The following is a 27,019-nucleotide window of genomic DNA, read 5'->3' as shown; positions in this document are numbered from 1 at the left end:
TATAAACCAAGCAAACTAAGTCTGCGAGTGACAGTTCAGATATTAGTGGCCAAGCAAGCTAAACTTTATTTAGTATGCATTTTTTCAGATTCCTGCCTGAGCATTCTATAGGTTATAAACCCTTACTAACTTCGTTTTTCACCTTTTTCTGCTAATATGGGCTCCTTATTGAAACACCAGAAATTTCCTTGATAATTTCCTACATAATTCCTATACCATTTCTCAATAGACACCAAGAAAACAGATTCTGACTCCTATTTTGCTCTAAACAAGTTGAATGATTTGGGTAAAGTTAATTAAACTTCTAGACTATAGATTTCTTATCTGTAAAAGGCTCTTTAGGGATTCTTCTAATTGTAAAATTCTATTTACCTGTGATCCTGCTGAAGTCTGGCCTTTACGGTCAGGTATTTTCTGGTTCAGCTTAATATCATCAGGTATCCAGTAAAACAGAGAACCGGGGCACTGATTTAAGTCATTTAGAGAAAATTCACCAGTTTTACTACCTGGAGTTTTCATTAATAAAACACAGTTTTATTCAAGAGCTATGAAAAAAAGATCCCAAATGAAGTAAGCATTGCTAAGAGAGTCACTCAGAATGGAGTGGAAAGGGCTTGAGGAAGCAGGACCAGTGCAGGTCTCTCCCTGCAGTTCTCAGTTCTCAGAACAACGGGAACTTCTGACTCTTGCCAATTGCAACCAGAACTCCTCCTTCTACTTTGAACTGAAACAGAGATAATGTAACACCTGTTAGCTAAATAGTCAATTGTGTATTAGGTAGTTTAAACTCTGCCCCCACCAATCATAATTCTTTCAAAACAAGTTACATGACCTTGTGGGTTTTGTCTTTATAAGCCTGCACTCCCCACTCATAATTCAAAGCACTGTCAACTTTGGTTGACCTGTGTTTCCCGGATTGCAATCCCCGAAACTCCAAATAAACGCTCTGGTTGCTTCACAGCCTCTTCTTCATCAACATTACTGGGCATAGCTGGTAGGATCTCAAGTACCTGACCTCTGTCTCCAGCGTGGCCGTGGATTTGAGTCAGGTACCAAGAGTCCACTGCGCTCCTACATACCCTTGGTGGCTTCAAGTCACAGTGATAAATCCTCTTGGTCCTGAACCTCCCATCTTGGTCAAGGTTCAGGCCTTCAATTGGATGTCCTCTGTTGCTTGCTTCTGTCCTCGCTCATTTTTGAGGGGAGGGTTCCATCTTCACTCATTCCGAATGGAATATTTGGGTTTCAGGTTCTTGGTAAGTACTCAACTATGGGAAATAATTTTTTTTTATTTTTTTTTAATGTTTATTATTTTTGAGAGAGAGAGAGAGACAGAGACCAAGCAGGGAAGGGGCAGAAAGAGAGGGAGGCACAGAATCCGAAGTAGGCTTCAGGGTCTGAGCTGTCAGCACAGAGCCCGACGCGGGGCTCGAACTCACAGACCGCGAGATCACGACCTGAGCCATAGTCGGCTACCCAACCGAGTGAGCCACCCAGGCGCCCTGGGAAATAATTCTTCTAAGGAGCTTCTAATATTCAGCCCCCTATTGTAACTCCTGCAGTATTTATGTTAAGGAATATGGTCTTTCTTGCTGTGAATTTTTGCCCCATTGGATCAAATTACCCAAGAGGATTTAAAACTTCATTGGTCAAAACGGACACTTTGGATGTCCTACAGCTAGTTTACTTGCATGCACAATTGGAAAAGGCTTATAAAGACGACCAAATGGGATGCCTATTTCAGTTGGTACCTGGGGGGTTTCAAACATAGTCAGGATTTTAAAAATCTCGTCTTTACAAAATGCCATTTCTAAACTAACTGAAGCAAACAGACAACTTTAAAAAGACCCGTCCTCTCTGTCTCAGGCACCGTCTCCTTCCCTTCCTCCTGCTTTGCCTCTGGGCGTGCAACAGCCCTCTTGCACCAAGGACCTGCCTCTGGGGCCATCTTCCTCCTTCCCTCTGTCCCATCTGTGTACCCTCCTCCACTTCCTCATTCCAATTTTCTTGCCAGAATTCCGGGGACAGCTCTATAAGGATCTTCACAGCACACAAATAAAAATCCTTAGTAAAAGACTTTGGTCATCTGAGCAGTTAACTCAGATTAACTTAGCAGGTAACTTGGGTTACCTAACTTACGTTAGGTTAACTAACTAACCTAACGTAAGTTAGTTCATCTGCCAGAAACACAATTCGGATCCGCTATTCTTTTGAGAAGAGCTTGAATCATGCCTGAATCACGGTATAAATTTTAAAATGAAACCATAAGGTTTCTGTCTATAGCTACCTATATGTTACATATGTCTACATATGTATGTGACAGTGATGTGACATTTTCTAGCTCTGATGGCACTGTCAAAGTCAATTTATGAAAAAGGTCCATTTAATTGGATTAAAAACAATGAAGTGCTTCCATAAATTAAGTAGTCAAAAAATTCCCAGAAATACAAAAACCACTAACCCAAATCTTTCTCAAGTTCACATGATCTGAGACAATCCTTGATAAATAAATGCTAGTTTAATGGAGAACAAATTGCTGGTTACCAGAGGGGAGGGGAGTGGAGAACTGGGTGACACAGGTGATGGGAGACTGAGGAGTAGACTTGTGATGAGCACTGAATGTTTAATGCAAGTGTTAAATCTCTACACTGTATACCTGAAACTAATATTACACTGTATGGTAACTGGAATTTGAATAAAAACTTTAGTAAGAAAATAAAAGCAAAAAATGCAAGTTTATGTTTGCTGGTTTAGTAAAAACAGGAATGTTTTCAGGGTTATCAGCATCACAATGAGGCAATGGAGATACACAACTTTTTCTACCTGGGTTTACTAATCATAAAAGCTCATGCTATTTCTGTTTCAAAATCTGTCAAGAAAAGAAATAGCTTAAGATGATGATTAGCTGTTTAGTGTTTTAATCCAAGTATAATTACTAAAAGCAAGCAATCTAAGTAAATTTAAAGGAGAACAAAGTTTATGTTGAATTAAACTAGATAACAAATGTTCATTAACCACCTAAATCATTTCAAAATATATAGCACAACATACTGAAATATTGATTGCTAAACCTAAGTTTATTTAGTTTTGGCTTTTAAATTTTTTTTTACAGAAAGACAAAAATATATAATATTTAGGTCTATTTAATAAACAAATCTATGCAAAAAAAATTTTAATGACTAGGAGAGGGATTATACTTCTAGAAACTATGGAATGATGAGGGGCGCCTCGGTGGCTCAGTTGGTTACGTGTCTGACTCTTGATTTCAGCTCAGGTCATGATCTCAGGGTTTGGGAGTTCGAGCTCCTTGTCGGGCCCCGTGCTGGCAGTGTGGAGCCTGCTTGGGATTCTCTTTCTGTCCCTCCCTCGTTCTCTCTCTCTCTCTCAAAATAAATAAACTTAAAAAAAGTGACTTATAAAAATTATGAAATGATGAAACATATTTATAAATGTGCCAGTCCACAATGGTTTCTTAGTTTTCACTAGGAATTAAGATTCTAAGGGTTAAAAATTCTATTTAGTATTTTTGAAAGTAAAACTACTAAAATTCAACAAGGATGTAAGAAAATGACTGTATATGGAAAGTAAGAGAGGGAAAGTAGAGTGTGTGTTTTTGGTAAAAGAAGGTATGGGGAAGAAATGAATTTTGTTGAGGGAAATGAAAGTGATTTTGTCATAAAGCTGATTATTTCAGAAAGAGAAAGAAAAAGAGACAAACTAAAATAGACACAGAAAGTTGTAGAAGGTTCATAGGAAAGAAATCTTGGAAAAGGAATTTCATGTGTAATCAAGCTGGCCAAGGTTAAAATTAATGTATTTAAACTTCAGTTTTGATATCCAAAGTACACTAGTGCAAAATTTTGGTTTTCTCTGTTGAAAGGACAAAATTTTCTCAGATTGTTGGCCTGCCCTTCATAAGAGATTGTACCCAAAGTTTCTTTACTTTTAATGTAATCTGCCTAGGAAACAGAGTCTATGTTTTGTCTTTATCACGTCTTTGATGACTTGGGAAAGCTGAGTCTTCTTCTCTGTTAAGACCAGCTAAGGCTTTTGTAGCTGACTGTAATCTTCTGTATTTGTCCCTGATAATTTAGGTAAATGGATAATGAAGTATTGTTTTATAATTTTCTGTTATCCTATTGGGTCAAGTGTCCAAACATTTTGATGTTTTTTACAAACTCCCCCAAATCAACTTCTAAATGAAGACTTTTTGATCTGGAAAATTCCGTAGGACCTATTAGGTTTATTTGATATGTTAAATCACATGGGAAGCATTGTCAAATAAGAAATAATATTAAACTTTCTTTATGTAACATCTGTACAGTGTTCCAAATACTGTGTGAAATCCCTAGAAATCTGATTATTTCCTGATACAATGTTATCAGTCATCATTTTAAAATGTATGACAGGGGCGCCTGGGGAGCTCAGTAGGTTAAGCGTCTCACAGTTTGTGAGTTCGAGCCCTGTGTCAGGTTCTATGCTGACAGTTCAGAGCCTGGAGCCTGCTTCAGATTCTGTGTCTCCTTCTCTCTCTCTCTCTGCCCCTCCCTGCTTGTGCTCTATCTCTCAAAAATAAATAAACATTAAAAATTTTTTTAAATAAATAAAAAATAAAATGTATGTCATAGGGGCACCTGGGCGGCTAAGTCAATTAAGCATCTGACTCTTGATTTCGGCTCAGGTCATCATGTCATGGTTCTTGAGATTGAGCCCCGTGTCAGGCTTCACCTACCTGCTTGTGATTCTCTCTCTCCCTCTCTCTCTGCCTCTCCCTCTCTCACCTCTCTCAACATAAATAAACTTTAAAAAAATAAAAAAATAAAAAATAAAATGTATGTCATAAAAATAAGCAACCCCCACTGCAAATGCCATTATAATGATACTCATTATACTTAGCATCTGTCCTCCAGTAGATTAACCTTTTATGAAACCCTCTTGCTGTCTCCCCCAAATGTCATCATTTCAAACTATCATTCTCTAAATCCTGCCTTCTAAACCCTTACCTTCTGATGACAGAGACATCTCTTACCCTCTGGGCCCTTTGAAATATGGCAGTTGAATTTTATCTAGCTGCCACCATCTCAAGGACACAAATATGTTCTAGTAATGGCTTGCATGTTTTCTCACTGTGCAAGAGCCTTTCCTAGTCATGGAACTCTGGCCTCAGTTCCATGGTAAATATTATTGGAGAAAATAAGTCCAAACTGAGGCATACCCTCGGAACCTCACAGTGACTGAGGGAGCTATTTCACAAAACAAATATCATAGGCCATTTGCCACATCTGGCCAATATTACAACATTTTCGTTGCGCATATCATCCCCAATACTCTGCCACTGTAGAACAAACAAATGGAATAATTAAGACCCCCCAACTGGCAAATCTTACCGAGTCTTTCAGTCTGCTTTGGTCTAAAGCCCTCCCCTTCAAATTATTTAACCTCAGATCCACTCTATTTGGTAAACACTAATTATCTCCCTTTGAAATCATTACCAGAACACCTATGAGGATGGCCTACTACTGAAAGGAAATCCACTAATCTATTGCAAAGATCTTATCAAGGTACTTGAAACTAATACCGAGCTCATACAGCAATCTTTTCGCAGCACACTTCTGGGTGACAAACATCTTCAACATCATGATCTCCCACCTGGACATTTGCTTCCTGGAAATGTCACCCACACAAGGATGCCCTTCAACCTCACTGGGAAGGGCCACATCAAGCATTTGTTAACTAACCCCCAGGCTGCTAAACTTAAAGGTGTTGACCCATGGATTCACAGTTCTTATTTAAAAAAAAAAAAAAAAAAAAACAGGCATCCTCTCCTGACTGGACATCCCCACCCACAAGAGATCTCAAACTAAAAATATCCAGACCCACTCAAAATCAACAATCTGGGTGAGAAGCAGATGGCACCTGAGGTATACAGACATCTTTCCCAAGAGTCATGACCAGGCCTGTATATTTCACAAGAGACTCTTCCTAATGCCTCATGGCCATGAAATATTTGGAACAATCCTTGTAGCAGGCACTTTAGCACTAAAGTGCCTCCTATATTTGGCTCTTGCAGACATGCCAAGGCACAAATAACAAGTGTTCCCCAACAGACACTCGTAGCTGCAAGACCCCGCTCTTACAAAAGATTCTTTCAGCTAAGATGTGAAACACACAGCCACCCTCCTTCCATCTGCTCAAATAAAACAGATCCCTGGTTTTCTCCTCTCATGCCCTCTGTACCGGTAAATGAGTCCATAACCAGTTCTAAGCAGAGATGCTTTGCACCCCTACAGGACACATTTTCGTCTGCACTTACAGGGGAGAATCTTGGGCATCTGCTGGCCTAGACAGCTGGAGAATGGCAAAGCAATGCCACCTGGGATATCTAACTTCCCTTTCTTCTGTCCTTAAGTTAATTACTAAAGGATAACCATACAGGAACTAATCATAGAACTAAAAGGAGTCTCCCTGCTAAAAAAAAAAAAACTGAAAGAAGATAATTATCCAGATGACAACCCCTCTGAATAAAAAGATAACAGTTGGGGGCGTTCCCAAGGCTGTGGTCCCCAGGAGAGAAGAACTTTAGTAAAGGGGCCCAATTTGGGAGGATCTTCAGTTGCTGGCTTGGAATGAGTACATGATTGGAAATCTTTCTTGAACCATCAGCAGAATTGCCAGGTTCACTGCCTGAGCTATTAGAGCCAGGGCAAGTCTTTGGATACTCTATCTCATGTTGTCCTCAATCATAGCATAGCATTAGGTTATTTACTTGGGACACACGGTAGAGTCTGCCATCACTAACACTTCTTGCTGTACGTGGGTAAGTACTTCCCGTCGCTTGGAATTCGAAACTGCTAAGATTTTTAAGCTTGCTAAATCTCTAAGGGGAATCCCATCCTCTAAAACCTCCGGTTGGTTAGATTTCAGAGTCTCAGATATTTTTAGCTGACTCCTGATCAGAATTGGGACCTGGGCTACAAGTTATCTTATCACTGTTTTAATTTGTTCTATACTCATTATTATCCCACTATCAATGCTTTTCACAGCCAATGTTTCAAATCCTGTCAGAACTCAGATAATCTTTGTTCAGAGACTCAAAACCATTCACCAGATGTACCCTTTGACTGAAAGAAAGAGAACCTAATTGACTTCTAGGTCTTATTTCCTCAAACCTCCTTGTTACTCAGATGTGGCTGGAAAACTCTCACCTCGCATGCTTATAGAACACATCAAGTAACCACCACTATGAGATTCCACCCTCCAAGGGACATGAGGAGCCCAGAGCAAGTTGCAGGTTGCCAACCACTCCAATAATGAAATAGGACTACATGATCACAAAAATCTGTCACTGATGTTTTCCTGCCAGAAAGATCTTGATCAGAAGGGGGAAATGTGAAGGAAGATTCAAAACGAAGTGAGCATTGCTAAGACAGTCACTGAAAATAAAGTTGAAAGAACATTGAGGAAGTGGGGCCTATGCATTGTCTCCTATTTCAAGTCTCCTGTTTCAATTCTCAGCCCACCATGATCTTTCGACTTTTGTCAATTGCAACTTGTCAACTGCAACCCTGACCAACCTGGTGAGACACATTCTTGTACTTTGGATGGAAATTGTAACCTGTTGGCTAAACAGCCTATGTGTATTAGCTAGTCAGCTTAAACTCTGCCATCACCAATCATAATTCTTTCAAAACAAGCTATGTAACCTTGTGCTTTTTGCCTTTATAGGCCTGCACTCCCAGCTCACTAGCTCACTATTCAGAGCACACTTTTGATTTAGGTCGACACTCTGCCTCCCGGATTGCAATCCCTAAGACCCCAAATAAATGCTTTGGTTACTTCACAGCCTCTTGTTAATCAACAGCACAAAACCACCATCATCATCACCATCAGCGTCATCGTCATCTTGGATTCCATATGGCATTTTGGAAATACTTTGTTAAGGTTATTAGGCTCTATTCATCTAAAACTAAAATCTCTGAAATCAAGGAAATATAGGCATGGAAGAATATGTGAATACACATACACACATAAGTCAGAGAATTATAATCCAAATCTACCTGCTGCCTCCTAAACCCCAACGAATTTGTGCCTTCGTTTTTCCACAGGACACCTGATTTTCACCTGCTCACATCAAAATTACTTTCAGCAGTCACTTCTCTGAGCCTCATCTTTAAAATGAAAGGATCAGATGATGTCATCACTGAGACCTCTGTCTCTAACACAAGTCATTCATTACTAGGCCCTGTGATCCCTCCAAGAAAGGACCGAGATAATCATGGTGTTTACCCCATAATCTGCATTCTTAATATTTAACCACTTAATCTAACAATAGAAAAGCAAAACAAGCAAGCAAATCTACCCAATACTTTGAGGAACTATTTCAAGTACCACTACATTTATAAAACATGAAAATACATCCCGCTTTCAATATGATGCCCGCTTATGTTCTCACCTCTCTCTTTAGCTTTTCTCTCTTTTGTTCTAGCCGTTTTTGCAGTTCTTTCTGTCGAGAGGAAAGACAATATGTTGAGGTCACTGGAGGTGTATTTGCAGACTGTGTCCTGTGATTAGGTTTCCCATTCCCCTTACTTCGATCTGAGTTGGCAGCAGAACTTGGACGAGTCTTGGGGTTGGCTGGTGGCTGAGGGATATAAGCCAGTGGCTCTTCTGTTGATGAATGAGCAACAGCATGAATCTTTGCTATCGGCTCTTCTTTCTTGACACCATTGACATTTGAGTTGGAAGATCTGGATGACAACTGGTGAGGCTCATTTTCTGTACTATTAGTATTAATGGGGGGCAAAACCCCCTGACTCTCAATGTCTTGTAAATTCAGAAGTTCAAACTTTCCATCTCTCTCGACTAGAATTTTCCTATCCTTGTTCTCTTCACAATTTCCATCAGTTAGTGACACGAGCACATTTTCTTGTCCAAATTCCTTGGAAATACATAACTGTGAGAGTTTTCCAGACATACTACTTTCATTTTCAAGATAATTTTTGTAAGTATCAGTGTCTTCCAGTGGAGGAACTTCCAGATCAACTAATTTGTCTTTGAACTTAAGCTTCCGTTCCCTTTTATCATTCACAGGTTCTTGATTCTGTAGAATCTTGTTGGCTTGTATAATTTTTTCCATAATATATCTCCTTACTTCCTCATCCTCTTCCTCCTCCAGGGCTCTCTGGCTTTCTACTTTGGATTCCTGGAAAGAGTTTTCACTATCTGAATCGGATATAGGATCCAAAGGTTGAATACTTGGTACAGAAATGAAGTCATTTCTTCTTGGTGAAACTTCATCCTTCAAAGATTTGTCAGGATCAGAACTCTGTTCAGTGTGTTCTGTTTCTGTTTCATTGTCTTTTAATTCTTGGTTAATATTCTCTTCATTCCCACAAGCCATCTAAAAAAATATATATAAGGTTCTCTTTTTCAGTAAAAATTGAGACTCTTTGTCCATTTATATGTAGATAATCCAAAATGAAGTTTCATAATCATGCAATATATTTTATGAATGGGAAAATTTACATGCTTCTTATTTACACTGTGCTCATAATATTTGAACTCATATTTATGAGCACCCCAAGGGAAATACATGTGACAATAGCACTTTAGGAAAAATTTAATGCTAAATCTGAATTTGATGTTGCTAGGGGCTATGTTAATATTTTCAAAAATGTTATGCTAATTAATGAAAGGGTAACTACAAACAGTACATTATTATGTTACTATGGTTCCTCTATAAAATCTTCCTCATTTTAAATTTTCAGAAGAAAATTTTGTTAAGTGTTTTCTCCTTATAATATTTCTATTCTTCAAAAAACTATCTTTCTCCCCAGGACCATTACAATATCAGCCTTTAGTCGAGCTCTAATCACTCTGAGCTTCTTACAATCTTTTCAGATTATCATTGCTGTCATTTTCTGCAGAATCTATATCCAAATTCCAGTCAATTTTTATCTACGGATGACATTTTCCTTCCTCAACTATCCTCTGAGGCTCCAACAGTCTATGCTAAACACCCTCATAAATTCAGTTTTATATTAAAAAAGCGTAATTCCACATGAGCCATAGATCAATATTATCACATCACAAACCCCTGCTCTACACCTGTTTCTAATTAAAGGCTTCTTATCTAACATCTTTTCCACATACATGCATATTCACCAACCAAACAGAAACACTTTTCCCCTACGATATTTTTTTTCTTTTTCTCAGACAATTCTCTCCCTCCTGAAACAATTCTATGGGAATTACTACTTGCTGCTCTCTTCAACCTCGTAAAATCCCCTTCCGCTTTTACATGCTTAAAGGTCATCTTTTCTGATAGCCATCTCTTCCTAACCTGCACAGCGTTGCCAGATGTCTGATAAGCAAATAAACCTGGCCCATTAAAATGTCTAACAAACAAGTAAACTAAGATTTCTGCATTGTAATTGGTTTTTTTAAGCCGTAGTTGATTTTCTAGTTCATTCCGACAGTATCTGTTTCCTAATTATTCTTTGGTTTTCATTTTTTAAAACCCACTGCAAAAGAAGCCAAAGTAACCAAAAAATTCAGTGCAATAAAACTGCCACTTTTCACACCCCCCAGCCCTCATCCCAGTCTCTATCTCTGTCATCCATTTTTCCTGCCAGCCTCAGAGGAGGAAGTGATTATAATCACCCACAAAAATGAGTAAGATGGATGAGAGCCCTTTGTTTTGAAGCTCCCATTTCCCCAGCACCCACAATAGCCTCGGATACATGGAAGGTGATTATTAATATTTTCTGAAGGAAGTAAGAAATGAAACAATGAAGCATCATCATCACTTCTCTAATTCTAGCACTCTGTGCTTTGGATCTCACACCCCTCCAGTCATGAGACTTTGGTTCAAACTGACCACTCTGGGGTATCTCTGCCTCTACTCAATCTTACTATTTTTCTGTTAAAGATGCATCGAACTCCCACTTAAAGGCCATCTCAGAAAAACCTTTACTTTTCACTCTGTTGCCTTTTTCAAATATTATCCCATTTGTCCTCTCCATTGCATAAGAAAGCAAAATGTAACTAAGAGAAGTTTGTGATGTAAAACTGCCCGTCTTCTTTTTCTCATATTCTTTCCCTTAACCTTAAATCTGACTTCTGTCACAATTACTTAGGTCGTTGTCCCTCTAAAGTCACCTATTCTTATAGCAGTCTTACATCTTTTCTTCATTACCTATTTATTGACGTTAATTTCATACGTATATACATATGAATATATACATATATGAATATATATAAACATGTACCCACACACAAATTACATATAGATACACATACACACTATATGTGTGTGTGTGTGTGTGTGTGTGTGTGTGTGTGTGTGTGTGTGTGTGTATATATCCATGATCCAGGAACGGGTTCATTTTCCTGGATTTCCCTTCTACCTGTATGATCATGTTTAATGGGTCCACTTTTTCCTACAGGTATTCCTATGGCTCAGTTTTGACTCTACGCTTTTCCTCTATATACATTCCCCTGAAGGGCTAATTCAGTCTTAAGGTTTCAAATGTTAGCCAAAAGACCATGTTTTTTGAGGATTTGCTTTATTTTCATTTATATTAAAAGTATAACCCCATGATTTTATCCAAGTTTATATAAAGTAGAAATTAATTGTACTTGTTTTTATTTTTGATGCAATAAATCATATTTATTTATATTATATAAATTATAGTTTTTAATTATAATTTAAGTTTTTTTAAATGTTTACTTATTTTTGAGAGAGAGAGACAGAGCATGAGTGAGGGAGGGGCAGAGAGAGAGGGACACAGAATCTTTAGCAGGCTCCAGGCTCTGAGGTGTCAGCACAGAGCCGGATGCGGGGCTCGAACTCACAAACTGTGAGACCATGACCTGAGCCGAAGTCAGAAGCTCAATGGACTGAGCCACCCAGGCACTCCTATTTTTAATTATAATTTAAACTTTATTAAGTGCTAACTTAATCCCTGTTCTCTCATCTCTCACCTTAGGATACAACATATAAACTCTTAATGTCTCAATTTTCTCATCTCTAAGGTAGAAATAATGATACTTGTTCTATATATATCAAAGGAATTTGGGGAGGTTTAGATGACATAGTATATGCAAAACTCTTAAAGAATTACAAAGCACTTTGTTAATGTAATTATGATGAATGCTTTTGGCAATTTATATATACCTCTATTATGCTGGCACCACCTTTTTCTTTTTCATTAATTAACCATTCCAGGTCCTTTTCAAAGTCATCTTCATATTCTCCACTTTCTTTTGAGTCCATATCTTTATTTTCATCCATTTTCTGTTTGTTATAGAATAATGCTGTAAGATTTAAAAAGATAAGGTATATGTTATGAACACTTTAGGGGTAGAGTGGAGTATGGAGATTAATGTAATAGACATAGAAACACAAAGCATGGAACGTTCAGAATAAACATATATCTGTATACCCTGAAAGAGAGGCCTTCAATGGCCAGACATTTTCTAGATGTACCACTCTAAAAACCACCCCCCTCCACCCAATTCCTGAAACCCTCATTTACAAGGAGCCTAAAAAAAGGGGGATAAGAAGACTATCTGAGGCTTAGAGAAGGATTTTCCACATCCCCTGCCAATCATTAAAACTCCTTGCCCAGGTCAGAGCAGATGACTCAGCTTTTAAGTCATACTCATTAATGTTGTCTAATGTTCAAATGAAAACAAATACAGGTTTCCTCAGCTCTCTGAAAGCAGAGTATTCCAAGGAAAGCCAACATGGCATAAAGCAAAGAAGCAATTACAGTTTCATAAAAGCAAAAATCCTCTTCAGATTTCATTCAGTGAACAAAAACAGGTACAAATGTGGGTCTTTTGTCAAAGAGAAGCATAAAGCAAACTTTCAAATGTGGAGGAAACCTGAATATCACTTCATATCCTCAATTTTTTAATCCTTCTACTAGTTTATAGGGCATGGTTCTAATTTGTGATCTGAGAGCTTTCAATTAAGTAACATTTGATTTTCAACTACAGTAAATGTTAATTTCCACAGAAGTCAAACTGTTTTAAACTCTATGAAATATATTTTTCATTAAAAAAAAAAAAAGCAAAAACAAATGTGATGTCTAATACTATCCGGTAACAGTGATAAATAAATAGGTCAGGTGAAAGTTAATGTTTATGAAAATGGTGTATAAATTCAGTCATTTTTAAGAGAACAAAGCTAAAGTTATCTACAAATTGAGGTCAGTTCCTAGCCCTGCTATATAGTTTTGTCTATAATTTTTCAAACAAAAGCAGCAAATAAATCTTCACCTATGTGTCTGTATATGCATGTGAACATACCATATATATGTGTATATATGTACAGTTTTGATGAAACTTTGTTGAACACCTACAATATTCCTGTATACATTCCCATAAAGATTATAAAACAGACTTATGCCCCTGAGGTGTTTCCGGTATGGTACAGAACACAGACAAAACCCAGAAATTTTAAATGTAGATAAAAACAGAAATTAAAAAGTAAAGAATTATGGAAGGTGGAATAAAAAAGCAATGAACTCAGTCTAAAATTGGAAATACCAAGGAAAGCTGAGATGGGCTTTGAATACTGAGTACAAGAGGTTATTAGTTATTTCAGACAAAGAGAACAGCACGAGAAAGAGCAAACAAACATGGAAGTGCATGAAATTGTCCAGGGTGACCTGAACATAATGTGCTCCTGAAGAAGAATCTGGAAGGAGGGAGAAGGGGTCAGTCTGATGTCCGATTATCTGTTCAAAAAACAGGGTTGAGGGAAAACTGTTCATGTAGATCTAATTGTCATAAAGGCAGAAATATATAACAATCATCTGCACATTTTCCACTATTAAACAAAAACAGAAAGAGCAATGCTCTCTAAATGTACTAGAATTTTAGGTCCAGTTTCAAAAGAACTATAGAAATCTCATCTTCAGGGTCCCAAACACCTGGGACCCTGTTTGTATACCTGTTTCTATACCTATGAGCCATCTCTTGTGCCTGCAGCAAGACTAAGTTGCCTAAAACCCTTTCTGGAGGCAGAAAGTACCGATGTCAAGAACATATTTCTTTAGGATCTAAAATGAGAGAGATTTTGTCTGAATTAATAAACTACCCACAAGCTTCGTTTCGGCCACGACTTCACTTTACTATCCGTGAACCTTTGACTCGATCACCTAACCTGGTGCCAATTTTACTAAAGGGAGATGAGATATACATGATTTTCCTTCCAACGTTTGCCCAAAAAAGCATGTGGGAGAACACCTTCCCACTAGTTGCACAAGCACTAGCTAAGTGAAGAGGTGAGGCTGTTCAATACTGTGTGTGAAAAACATTTTAATAGGTTTTACTGAACAGTAGGTTCCAGTGAGTTAAAAGGATGATGGGGACACCCAAAACATACATCAACTGCAAGCCTGAGACTAGGGGTGAGACACACAGAAGCGTGAAGCACCCTATCCAGTTTCCTGGGCTGCACTGTAAAGGACAAAAGACGAGCTGGAACACATTCGGAGGCTAGCAAACCAGGAGGAAGACGGATAAAAGAGAAGGGAAGAAGGGAGGCTATGAGAGTAATGCCTGAAAACCAGACCCTGAGGAATGCCTTAGGAATATTATCCTAAAGAAAAGAAAACACAAAAGTCATGACACGCGCTTTACATTATCCAAATGGTTGCCGGCTGGAGGAAGACTGGACTTCCCTAACTTCAAACAGTGAAACTAGTGTCAAGGGCTGGAAACAGGGATATATTTCGGCAATTTAAAACAGAATTTACATTGCAAACTTGTCCTGAAGTGAAGTGAGCAGCCTATTAGAAGTGCTTCATTCCCTGTCAATGACAAGGAGCTTTAGCAAAAACTGTTGAGCTGGGGGACCCCTAAGATTTATTTTAAACTTTTTATAAGCTGCAAATTAGCAAATAACTGCCAACTCATGAAAAGCACGAGAATTTAAAAGGAAATGCACAGTATCATGATAAACTTAATCGAAAACAAGTGATCGGGGCCTTTTAAATCCAAGACTTGGGGCGCCTGGGTGGCGCAGTCGGTTAAGCGTCCGACTTCAGCCAGGTCACGATCTCGCGGTCCGTGAGTTCGAGCCCCGCGTCGGGCTCTGGGCTGATGGCTCGGAGCCTGGAGCCTGTTTCCGATTCTGTGTCTCCCTCTCTCTCTGCCCCTCCCCCGTTCATGCTCTGTCTCTCTCTGTCCCAAAAATAAAAAAATAAAAAAAAAAAAAAAAAAAAAAATCCAAGACTTAAAAACTTCTGGTCTGGGGGCGCCTGGGTGGCTCAGTCGGTTAAGCCCCTTCTCAAGACAAAGTTAGTTTTAGGTACATGAATGCCAATCATTCAATCTAATTATTCAACTGGGTAATTACAACTATTTCCAATGTATTAGTTGGATTACAATTCCTTCTAGATAGTTATTTCTTTTAAACTAAGAATACAGAACAGACTTACTTAAAGAACTCGAAGTAAGGTTTCAGTAATTTGTAAAGCAAAGGTTGAGAGCAATATTTTGAGGTAACCTAGGGAAACCAAACCAATGCTTTGGAGTGAGTTTATCTACCACTGGCTGGCCGCAAGACAGGCTAACTCACCTCAACTGTTATGCCTATCTACTAATTGAAAGTAAGGGTGCCATGGATGATTAGAACACACTAAAACTCACTGTGATCCAAAATATTATAGAAACAATACTGTCTTTCACAGTCACAAGTGCCTTAGGATAATCCGCTTTCTTTTCAGACCAGGGATCTTGGAATTTATTTATTAAGATGTTTAGGTTACATAACTAATTGTTAGAATAAAATTTCTATGGAACTCTCCAGTGCTCTCCTTTAATTGTGTAATAAACATAGCTCTGAATTTGTAAACAAATAGTTGCCTGAGGACTTTGGTAGCTGTGCTTTATTATTTACAACAAATTTCACCCATGTGAAAGCTCAAATTTAAAACTAACAGATAGGATCAGCATAATCGATAAAAATAAAATGAAAAAATCAAACATACTAGGTGTTATTAAATCGTACTATTATGCAAGAATTGAAAAGAGAAAAAGCCACAGTTTGAAAAGACTCTAAGAAGAAAATGAAGGTGCATTAAATTTGTACCACCGTTCTTTTCCTGTCTCTTCAAAAACCTCATGGCTGGTTGCCAAGTAAACAAAGAATGTAAATCATAAATTCTTGTTACCAAGTCCCTTAAGCCTTTTTCAAATGCGTCACAGGATATCCAATCCCCTTCAGTTGTTTTAATCATCATCCCCAGGGTACTGGCCATATGCTACACAGTCAACATACTGGAACAAAAACACATTTTACCCAAACTGAATCCCTCACACTTACTCCTTGTGAGTTTCACACATTTAAATTTCAATGTTTATCAGCAGTAAAAATCTCTGTGTGGCTTGAGTAAGAACTACCCTCTTAATAGGTTAACTGTAATAAGAGACAGAAATTAATTCCTTCCTCCTGGGTGTCTGCTAAATCCCCTGTGGGTATGTGACTGCAGATCCTTTAGCGTGAGTCTAAGCTAAGTCTATATGTCTACGCTTTTGACAACTTTCTTTCAGGATTCAGACCTTCGAAAATAGTTTAATTCATTGACCCCAGCCTTATCTCATAGCCTGTTAAACACATGCTTGTTTAAAATCGAAGAGCATCGAAAGAACGTCAAAGACAACCCGTTTTAATACAAAATAAGTACTTAAGCAAAAGCTCACCCCTAAGAACACCATGAGACCACCTGGCCCATTCTCCCTGCTGCCTCCTTCTCAACTGAATTTTAAAATTCTTAAATTCATGCTCTGTCACCAACTATGACAATTAAATAGTATTTTGCAAACAGGTGCTAAGTTTAATTTGTATCCAGGGTCCCCAGGTACCATCGACTAAATGAATACCCGAGCCTCTTCATGGAAGCTACCATTTCAGGAATGACTTTTTTTTCTCCTGGGGAGGAGAACTTTGAGAGGGGTAAGAAAATGACAAAAATGGGGGGGGGGGGGGGGTTCCCTCATACAAAGCCAAGCAAGCAAGGTGTTGCCAGACTTCCCCCTCGGGCTCGCCGGACCCGGGACTCGCCCGCATCAGAAGCCCACAGGAAGGCTCTTCGCTCCCTTCTTCTAAGCACTTTTCCTCCCAGACGTCCCAGACGTTTGACCCCCGTCCCCTCTATAAATATCTCCCACCATAAAAATCTCCGCATCATCCTTCCCTTCTCTCCCTCTGGTTCCCCTCCTGCCTGTGTGAGATGCAGCGGCTGGGGTCACAGAGATGGCCGGGGGCGCTCTCCTCTCCTCCTCTTTCTAAGCTCTGACCGACAGTGAGGCAAGGGAGACCCCGGCACCTGCTCCCCAGGCGGCCAGGACCCAGGTGCCATAGCAACGGCGCGTCTCCGCGTCCTCCATCCGGGCCTCTCTTACTCCGAGGGCGCGGTGGACCGGCGCAGGCGCAGACGGCAGCCTGAGAACACCTGCTCCTCCAGGCGTGCTTCCCCCGGGCCTGCCCGAGACCTGCCGGGCTGCGGTTTCCAAGGAGACAACCGAGCTCTGCACGCTCCACGCGCAGGTTTCCAAGGCGCGAGTCAGAGTTGGCGAAGGATCGCTTTCTTGGCTGTGACTTTTCCCGCGTGGAGTTGTCTCTCGCCAAATACGGATATTTTTAGAGCGATTTCTGGAGGTACAGGTCTGTGTGTTATTTTCTTCGCGTTATCCAAGTCATTTCAGTTTTCAAGACTAGGTAAGCGGATTGCTAATTAGCTACCAGATTCTTTTACTGGAAGCTTCAGCAACCGCACCGCGAATGAAAAACACATCCTTTTGCACCCAAAAGAGTGATCAAAGGATGCTTGCTCCAGGTTTCAAAAATCTGAGAATGGTCAACTAGGATGTTCTCAAATCCTCCTTAAAGATCGACTTTATGTATAAAAGGGAGGCAAAGTGAACTTTTGATTGCAGTGACAAGTGACAAGATTTTAGAAACTGGCCATTCCCTGCCAGAAACAAACAGGGAGAAATGAAAGTACTTCTTCAGTACACTCCATAATTTTCAGATTCTTTTTTATTATTAGAATGTTTAATGTATATTTGCTTAATGTTTATTTATTTTTGAGAGAGAGAGCACAAGCAGGGGAGGGGCAGAGAGAGGGGGACAGAGGACCTGAAAACCCACTGACAACAGCAAGCCCCATGTGGCGCTTGAACTCACAGACCAGAAGATCATGACCTGAGCCGAAGTCAGGTGTTCAGCCAACTGAGCCACCCAGGTGCCCCTAATGTTTGTCTATTCTGAGAGAGAGAGTGTGTGTGCGTGAGAAGAGGAGAGGCGGAGAAAGAGGGAGAGAGAAAATTCCAAGCAGGCTCCGCACAGAGCCAGTCCCGGCGCTTGATCTCTCAAACCGGAGAGATGGTGACCTGAGCAGAAATCAAGAATCGGAAGCTTCATGAACTTTGCTACCCAGGCACCTCTGTTTATTATTAGAATGTTTATCACTTGGTATAATGGAGAGCATCTTTTCTTCAAAGAGGGGCATGTAGAATTGACTTTTAAAATATTCTCCAAATTGTAAACTAAGTAAAAAATAAAAAAGATTTTAAGGTTAAAATGGATTACAATATTTACTGTGTTTCTTAGCTGCGATGTGTAACTCATAGTTCCAGATTTAAAGTTTCTCCTGCTGCAGGACTTCGATCTTAGGCCAAACACTTGAAAAAGATAAAATATAAAATTATTGACTGTTTAAGGTGGAAGGAATTCTAGTTAAATCTCCTTTAATGAAGGGGCCCCTGGGTGGCTCCATTGGTTAAGCACCCAGCTTCAGCTCAGGTCATGATCTGACAGTTCGTGAGCTGGAGCCCCGCATAGGGCTCTGGGCTGACAGCTGGGAGACTGGAGCCTGCTTCGGATTCTGTGTCTCCCTCTCTCTCTGCCCCTCCCCTGCTCACGCTCTGTCCTCTCTCTTTCTCTCTCAAAAATAAATAAACATTTTTTTTAATCTCCTTTAATAAGTATGGAATTACTACCAAAGCTACATCTAGGTAACATCTAGGTTTCAGAACTCCTAATTTAATATTTTTCCCGCTGATCCTCCCAAATATTTGTAAATGTTTTTTACAAATGTAATGGGATGTAGCACCCAAAAAGTGGAAACAACTCAAAAGGCTATCAAGTGATGAAAGCATAAATAAAATGTGGTGATAAACCTGAGCTCCTAAAAAAGATCTATTTCACTAGCATCTGTGAAAGAAAGCAGAGAAATAATAGGTTTTCAATAATTTCATTCAATATTTCCTGCTGAGTGCCTTACTTACAGGTCTGCTGGGAGGTGAATAATTTCTAATCTATGCATGAAGGAGCTCATAGTCTAAAAAAAGGAGACGGGGGGCGCCTGGGTGGCTCAGTCGGTTAAGCGTCCGACTTCGGCTCAGGTCAGGATCTCACTGTCTGTGGGTTCGAGCCCCGCGTGGGGCTCTGTGCTGACGGCTCAAAGCCTGGAGCCTGTTTCGGATTCTGTGTCTCCCTCTCTCTCTGACCCTCCCTCGTTCATGCTCTCTCTCGGTCTCAAAAAAAAAAAAAAAAAAAAAAAAAAAATGTTAAAAACAAAAATTAAAAAAAAAAAAAGGAGACAGGCTTTAAAGAAAGGGAACACAGTGTGATACACAAGGTACAGATATAGCTGAAAACTGGAGATCAATTAGGAAAAGGTGATGACAAAGAGTCCTTTGCAAAGTGTTGACATTAGAGCTGACTTTTGAAGAATGAAAAGAATTGCACAAGGGTGGGGCATTATACACAGAGAAGTTAGCATTTGCGAGGGCATGGGGGCATCAACTTGTTTATTCCAGGATCGTTATGTAATTCAGAATTGCTGGCAGCATAAGATGAAATCTGTCCTTCATTGCCCGTGGCAGCCTCTGAGATATTGTAAGCATGTTATGAAAACCACTGAAGTATGATCTGTGAACAGGCATTTCCATTAAAATTAATAGCATCTTTGGGTAAGTTAAGTGTATCCTTCATTTCTTCTGTGACTTCCTTAAACAAGAGACTGAGTTTTAGGTATTTCTGTATACTTAGCAGAACTGGCATTTAAGTGGCTAGTAAATATTTATTGAGTTGACATAACTCAGTAAATGAGCTAATTTTATTGTGAATAACCTTAATCATGTAACTGAATTCATAATTTCTTCCTACTACTTTATCAGCTCAGAGGTTATTGAAGGAATTAGTGTTTTGATGATCAAGGAGAAGGGAAGAATAAATTTCTAAAATGGGGCATTTTAGAAAGTGCAGACCTTTGGTAAATTAGGATAATCAGAGATACCATGAGATCATGAGAATACAGGACTGGCATATTGAGGAAGAAATGATGGCGGAATGTTAATGACACATTTGGCAATTTTTTTTTAATTTTTAAACTTTTTTTTAATGTTTATTCATTTTTGAGAGACAGAGCTATTGAAGCAGGCTCCAGCCTCGGAGCTGTCAGCACAGAGCTCAATGCGGGGCTCGAACTCACAAACCATGAGATCGTGACCTGAGCCAAAGTCGGACACTTAACCGACTGAGCCACCCTGGCACCCCACATTTGGCAGTTTCATAGAGTTCAGCAGGTCACTCTGCTCTCTCTCTCTCTCCATACGCATTTAAACAATCCCATTTACTATAGCATCAAAAAGAATACAATACTTCAGAAGTTACTAAGGAAGTGAAAGATCTATATACTGAAAACTATAAGATATTGATGACAGAAATGGAAGAAAATATGAATGAATAGAAAGATCTTCCATGTTCATGGAAGAATATTTTTTTTTAATTTTTTAATGTTTATTTTTGAGAGAGAGAGAGACAGACAGAGTGTGAATGGGGGAGGGGCAGAGAGAGAGGGAGACACAGAATCCAAAGCAGGCTCCAGGCTCTGAGCACAGAGCCTGACATGGGGCTTGAAGTCACCAACTGTGAGATCATGACCTGAGCCGAAGTCGGACGCTTAACCGACTGAGCCACCCAGGTGCCCCTTCATGGATTGGAAGAATATTGCTAACATGTTCATACTACCCAAAGTAATGTACAGATTCAATACAATCCCTATCAAAATTCCAATAGGATTTTTCACAGAGAAAGGAAAATAGTCCTAAAATTCACATGAAACCACACGAGACCCCAAATAACCAAAACTGTCTTGAGAAAGAACAAAGCTATGGGCATCACACTTCCTGATATCAAACTATATTACAAAGCTATAGTAATTGAAACAGTATGGTAATGGCACAAAAACAGAACCATACATCAATGGAACAGAATAGAGAACCCAGAAATAAATCCATGCTATATGTTCAACCAATCTTTGACCATGGTGCCAAGGATACACAATGGGGAAAGGATTGTCTCTTCAATAAAAGGCTTTGGGTAAACTGGATATCCACATGCAAAAGAATAAAATTGGACCCTCATCTTACATCATATACAAAAATTAACCTGAAATGGATTGAAGACTTAAGTGTAAGACCTGAAACTGTAAAATTCCCAGAAGAAAACATAGTGAGGAAGCTCTTTGAAACTGGTCTTGACAATGACTTTTTGGGGCATAACACCAAAAAAGCATAGGCCATGAAAGCAGAAATTAAAAAGTGGGACTGCATTAAACCAAAAACTTCTGCACAGCAAAGGAAACCATCAACAAAATGAAGAGGCAACCTGTGGCATGAAAGAAAATATTTGCCATCCACATATCTGATAAGAGGCCAGTACCCAAAATGTATAAGGAAGGCATACAACTCAATAGCAAAAATACAAATAAGGAATCCAATTTTAAAATGGGCAAAGGACATATATAGACATTATTGCAAAGAAGACATACAGTGACCAATAGGTATATGAAAAGGTACTCAACATCACTAATCATCAATGCAAATCAAAACCATGATGATAGGCCACCTCACATCTGTTAGAATGGCTATTATCAAAAAGGCAAGAGATAATAAGTGTTGGTGAAGATGTGGAGGAAAGGGAACCTTTGAGCACTGTTGGTGGAAAGGCAAACTGGTACAGCCACCATGGAAAACAGTGTGGAGGTTCCTCAAAAAATTAAAAATCAAACTACCCTATGACCCAGCAAAACCACATCTAGGAATATGCCCAAAGGAAATGAAATCAGTATCTCAAAAAGATAGCTGCACTCCTATGTTCATTGCAGCATTATTCATAATAGCCAAGACATGGAAACGATCTAAGAGTCCATCAATGGGTGAATAAGAAAGAGAAGTGTGATAAATACACATACATAGGATGGAATATTTTTCAGCAATAAAAAGAAGGAAATTCTGCCATTTGTGACAACATGGATGAATCTGGAGGCTATTATGCTGAGTGAAATAAGCCAGACAAAGAAAGACAAAGTCTGCCTCGCTTATATGTGGACTCTAACAAAGTTGAACTCATGGAACCAAAAAGTAGAACAGTGGTTGCCAGGGGCTGGAGAGTGAGGGGGAAATGGGGAGATATTGGTCAAAGGGCACAAACTTTCAGCTCTTAAGATGAGTAAGTTCTTGGGATCTGTATGGCATGATAACTATAATTAATAAATAATACTGTACTGTATACTTGAAATTTTCTAGGAGAGTAGATTTTAGGTATTATCACAAAACAAACAAAAAAAAGTATATGAGGTGATAGATGTGTTAATTAACTTGATTGAGATAATCATTTCTCTCTCTCTCTCTCCATATATATATATACCTACACATAAAATCATCACACTGTAAAACTTAAAAATCATGCTGTGCAAACTAAATATGTACCATTTTTCTCACTTATATCCCAATATAGCTGGAAAAATAAATACAATCCTTTCCCTCTCCTCTCTGATGTAACTGCCCTCAGTCTGTCAATGACTACACAAGAAATGGGAATTAAAGAAATGTAGGAACAGGATGATTCAGGAAGAATCAGGTAGATAGAGAAAAGAAGTTGTCTGCTATCCAGGGCCTTTCACTTCACATGCCTTGTTCTTCTTAAAGTCTGAAAATGTTAAATATCAATGAATAACCGTATTTTCATTACAAGCAGTAGAAATGTGTTCAGAATTTATGATTCATTAGAGACTATGGGATTCTACAAACATAAGATCCCTGTATAAGTGACCAGTGCCATATGTTTTCCCTCTCCACTTTTAATTTAATAATAGTTATAAGCTTAGGTTTTCCATGTGCATTCTGTAAAGAATCCCAGAAATGGATAGCACTCCTGCAGTCTTCAGTGGTTGGTCATCACAGGATACAAAGAAGTAACGAGCACACACTGTCGGCAAGAGACGAGCATCAAGTTGAGCAACTCTGTTTAAATAATGGACATTTTGAAGGAAGCCTTTGGCTTAGATAAGCTGATATACAACTTAAGTAACGAAAGAAAAGGAGATTAAATAAGGGTCAAGAATTAGAAAGACGTGACCATACATGTCTCCTATAAAACTGTTCCAAGTAATATACTTTGCAGACGATACTCAGATTTGGCATAGCCATATTTTAAATCATTCAACAAATAATTATTGAGCATTTATGCACCAGACACAGTTCTATGTACTCGGAATATATGGATGAACTATTACATTCCCTGGAAGTCAGAGTTCCAATGACTTCAACCACCTAAAACCCATTTGTAAAAAAAAAGGAAAGAAAGAAAGAAAGAAAGAGAAAGAAGAGGAAAGGAAAGGAAAGAGAAGGGAAGGGAAGGGAAGAGAAGAGAAGAAAAGAAAAGAAAAGAAAAGAAAAGAAAAGAAAAGAAAAGAAAAGAAAAGAAAAGAAAAGAAAAGAAAAGAAAAGAAAAAAGCAAGTGCTGGGGCACCTGGGAGGCTCAGTCAGTTAAACATCCAACTCTTGATTTCCTCTCACGTCACGATCTCACAGTTCATGACTTGGAGCCCTGCATCAGGCTCTGTGCTGACAGTGCACATCCTGCTTGGGATTTTCTTTCTCTCCCTCTCTCTCTCTGCCTCTCTCTCTCTCTCTCTCTCTGTCTCTCAAAATAAATAAACATTAAAAATAAAAACAATTGAAAAGAAAAGTGCAAAAAGCTTGAAAGCAAAAATATAAGGCTATTACAGAGTTTGTGGACTAAGTGTGAACAGTTTGTAGGAGAGTCTCTCCTAGTAAGTGGGATATTTTTCTGCATTTTATATCTTTACATTCCATCGTTAATGCTACTCACTTGCAGAACACTTTATAGTTGTAATGTTTCACATACATGTTTTGAAATTGGTATGTTAACATCTAGATCTTTTTTAAGCTAAAAACTATCTGATAACATGGGGAATATTTTCTTTAGAGAGTCGAAAATTCCCTGTCTTCATGGAGCTCAACTTCCAGTAGAAAGAAGACAGTAAGAAACATACTAAATAAGTAAGTCTTATTATATGTTAGAAGGTGATAAATGCTATATAAACATAGATCAAACGAGAGGATCAGAAGTATAGGGGTGCATTCTGAAAGCGGGGTTGAACTTGTACATAAAGTAGTCCAGTAAACCTTATTGAGGTGACATTTGAAACTTTTCTTAGAATTACTTACAGATTTGGCATAGATTGACATCAGATATATCACTTAACTAGAAATAGCTATAATGAAAATATGACAAGTACCCTCCCCCCCCAAATCAAGACTTTCTTTCTGTAACTGACGGTGATGAGTATGCCACACTGAAGACTGGGGCTCGAGTTTGCTTGTGACCTTCAGCAGCAGGACAAACACACTTTTAGCTTTTACACCAGCAATACATTCCTTAAACATTCTCGTTTTTTTTTTTTCCAAATTTTTATTTAAATTCTAGTTAGTTAACATAGAGTGTAATATTGGTTTCAGGAGTAGAATTCAGTGCTTCATCACTTACATATAACATCCAGTGCTCAACTCAACAAGTTCCCTCCTTTATACACATCACCCATTTAGCCCACCCCCCCACCCACCTCCCTCCATCAATGCTCAGTTTGTTCTCTATCATTAAGAGTCTCTTATGGTTTGTTTCCCTCTCTCTTTCCACTCCCATATGTTTATCCGTTTTGTTTCTTAAATTCCACATACGAATGAAATCATTTGTATTTGTCTTTTTCTGCCTGACTTATTTTGCTTAGCATAATACACTCTAGTTCCATCCGTGTCATCACAAGTAGCAAGATTTCATTCCTTTTGATGGCCGAGTAATATTCCGTTGTATATATATGTCGCATCTTCTTTATCCATTCATCTGTTGATGGACATGTGGGCTCTCTCCATAGTTGGGCTATTGTTGATAATGCTGCTATAAATATCAGGGTGCATGTGCCCCTTTGAATCAGTGTTTTTATCCTTTGGATAAATACCTAGTAGTGCAATGGCTAGATCATAGGGTAATTCTATTTCTAACTTTGTGAGGAACATTCATACTGTTTTCCAGAGTGTGTGCACCAGTTTGCATTCCCACCAACAGTGCAAGAGGGTTCCCCTTTCTCCATACCCTCGCCAATACTTTGTAGTTTCTTGTGTTGTTAATTTTAGCCATTCCGACAGGAGTGAGGTGGTATCTCATCATGGTTTTGACTTGTACTTCCCTGATGATGAGTGATATTGAGCATCTTTTCATGTGTCTGTTAGCCATCTGGATGTCTTCTTTGGAAAAATGTCTATTCATGTCTTCTGCCCATTTTGTAACTGGATTATTTATTTTTTGGGTGTTGAGTTTGATAAGTTCTTTGTAGATTTTGGATACTAACCCTTTATCAGATATGTCATTTGCAAATATCTTCTCCCATCCTGTAGGCTGCCTTTTCATTGTGTTGATTGTTTCCTTTGCTGTGCAGAAGCTTTTTATCTTGATGAGGTCCCAATAGTTCATGTTTGCTTTTGTTTCTCTTGCCTCCAGTGACATGTCTAGTAAGAAGTTGCTCTGGCCAAGGTCACAGACTTTGCTGCCTGTGTTCTCCTCTAGGTTTTTGATGGTTTCTTGTCTCACATTTAGGCCATTCATCCGTTTTCAATTTATTTTTGCATATGGTGTAAAAAAAAGTGGTCCAGTTTCATTCTTCTGTATGTCACTGACCAGTTTTCCTAATGCCATTTGTGGAAGAGACTGTCTTGTTTCCATTGGATATTCTTCCCTGTTTTGTTGAAGATTAGTTGACTATGCTATTGTGGGACCACTTCTGGGTTTTCTATTCTGTTCCATTGATCTATGTGTCTATTTTTGAGCCAGTACCATACTGTCTTGATAACTACAGCTTTGTAATATAGCTTGAAGTCTGGAATCCTGATGCCTCCAGCTCTGCTTTTCTTTTTCAGGATTGCTTCGGCTATTTGGGGTCTTTTGTGGTTTCATGCAAATTTTAGGATTGACACTCTAATTTGAAAAAATTATTTACACTGTCATTATTTTTCTTTGTTCAGCAGCTTTGTTTAGCACTTGCTTCATGTGATCAGTACTTTTGATGTATGCCCAACCCCCATGAGGCAGAAGTTTCAAGGATCTCCTGCTGTGAGGCTCTAGCTTACTCAGTATGTGACTGAGAATCCTGTAATCAACGCTTAACTGGAGAAGGATATGATGGCAATAAATTATCATGGAAAAGAAAATGAATCAGAGGTTGGCCTTTGAGAAAAGCAGCAAATATAATTTACCTTTTTTTTTTTATTTATTTATTTTTTTACGTTTATTTATTTTTGAGACAGAGAGAGGCAGAGCATGAACGGGGAGGGGCAGAGAGAGAGGGAGACACAGAATCGGAAGCAGGCTCCAGGCTCCGAGCCATCAGCCCAGAGCCTAACTCCGGGCTCGAACTCACGGACCGCGAGATCATGACCTGAGCCGAAGTCGGACGCTCAACCGACTGAGCCACCCAGGCGCCCCAATTTACCTTTTAAATAGTTGACTGGAAAACCCTCCTTTTATAAGTGGTGTTTCTTTGCTTAATAAATAATTATTATTTGAAACTGTCTACCCATAAATGTTTGAACATCAGTGCCATTTGCTGAGCTATGCTGTCAGTCTCACTCTTTT

The 27,019-nt window shown here is 38.9% G+C and overlaps 1 protein-coding gene across 6 annotated transcripts in view; it reads right to left on the bottom strand.

The window, feature by feature from the left end:
- The window catches only part of CCDC181 (coiled-coil domain containing 181), a 28,209-nt gene extending 10,702 nt beyond the window's left edge, over positions 1-17,507 (bottom strand). The window contains exons 1-4 of one of the 6 annotated variants that reach the window (XM_019424119.2): positions 17,346-17,360; positions 16,343-16,435; positions 12,179-12,318; positions 8,453-9,400 (exon numbers count right to left, since the gene is read on the bottom strand). In XM_019424119.2, coding sequence (XP_019279664.2) covers positions 8,453-9,400; positions 12,179-12,295 — 1,065 coding nt within the window. In that variant the 5' untranslated portion in view covers positions 12,296-12,318; positions 16,343-16,435; positions 17,346-17,360. Of the gene's footprint in view, positions 1-8,452; positions 9,401-12,178; positions 12,319-16,342; positions 16,436-17,187 lie in introns of all 6 variants that reach the window. The other 5 variants (XM_019424130.2, XM_019424081.2, XM_019424073.2 and 2 more) reach the window with 5 other exon arrangements.
- Between the last annotated feature and the right edge of the window lie 9,512 nt (positions 17,508-27,019).

The sequence above is a fragment of the Panthera pardus genome, unplaced genomic scaffold (genome assembly GCF_024362965.1).
Source record: "Panthera pardus isolate Hobbes unplaced genomic scaffold, ASM2436296v1 HiC_scaffold_21, whole genome shotgun sequence".
Classification (NCBI taxonomy): domain Eukaryota; kingdom Metazoa; phylum Chordata; class Mammalia; order Carnivora; family Felidae; genus Panthera; species Panthera pardus.
Note: the sequence above shows the minus strand (reverse complement) of the source record. Positions and strands in the feature narration are given on the sequence as shown.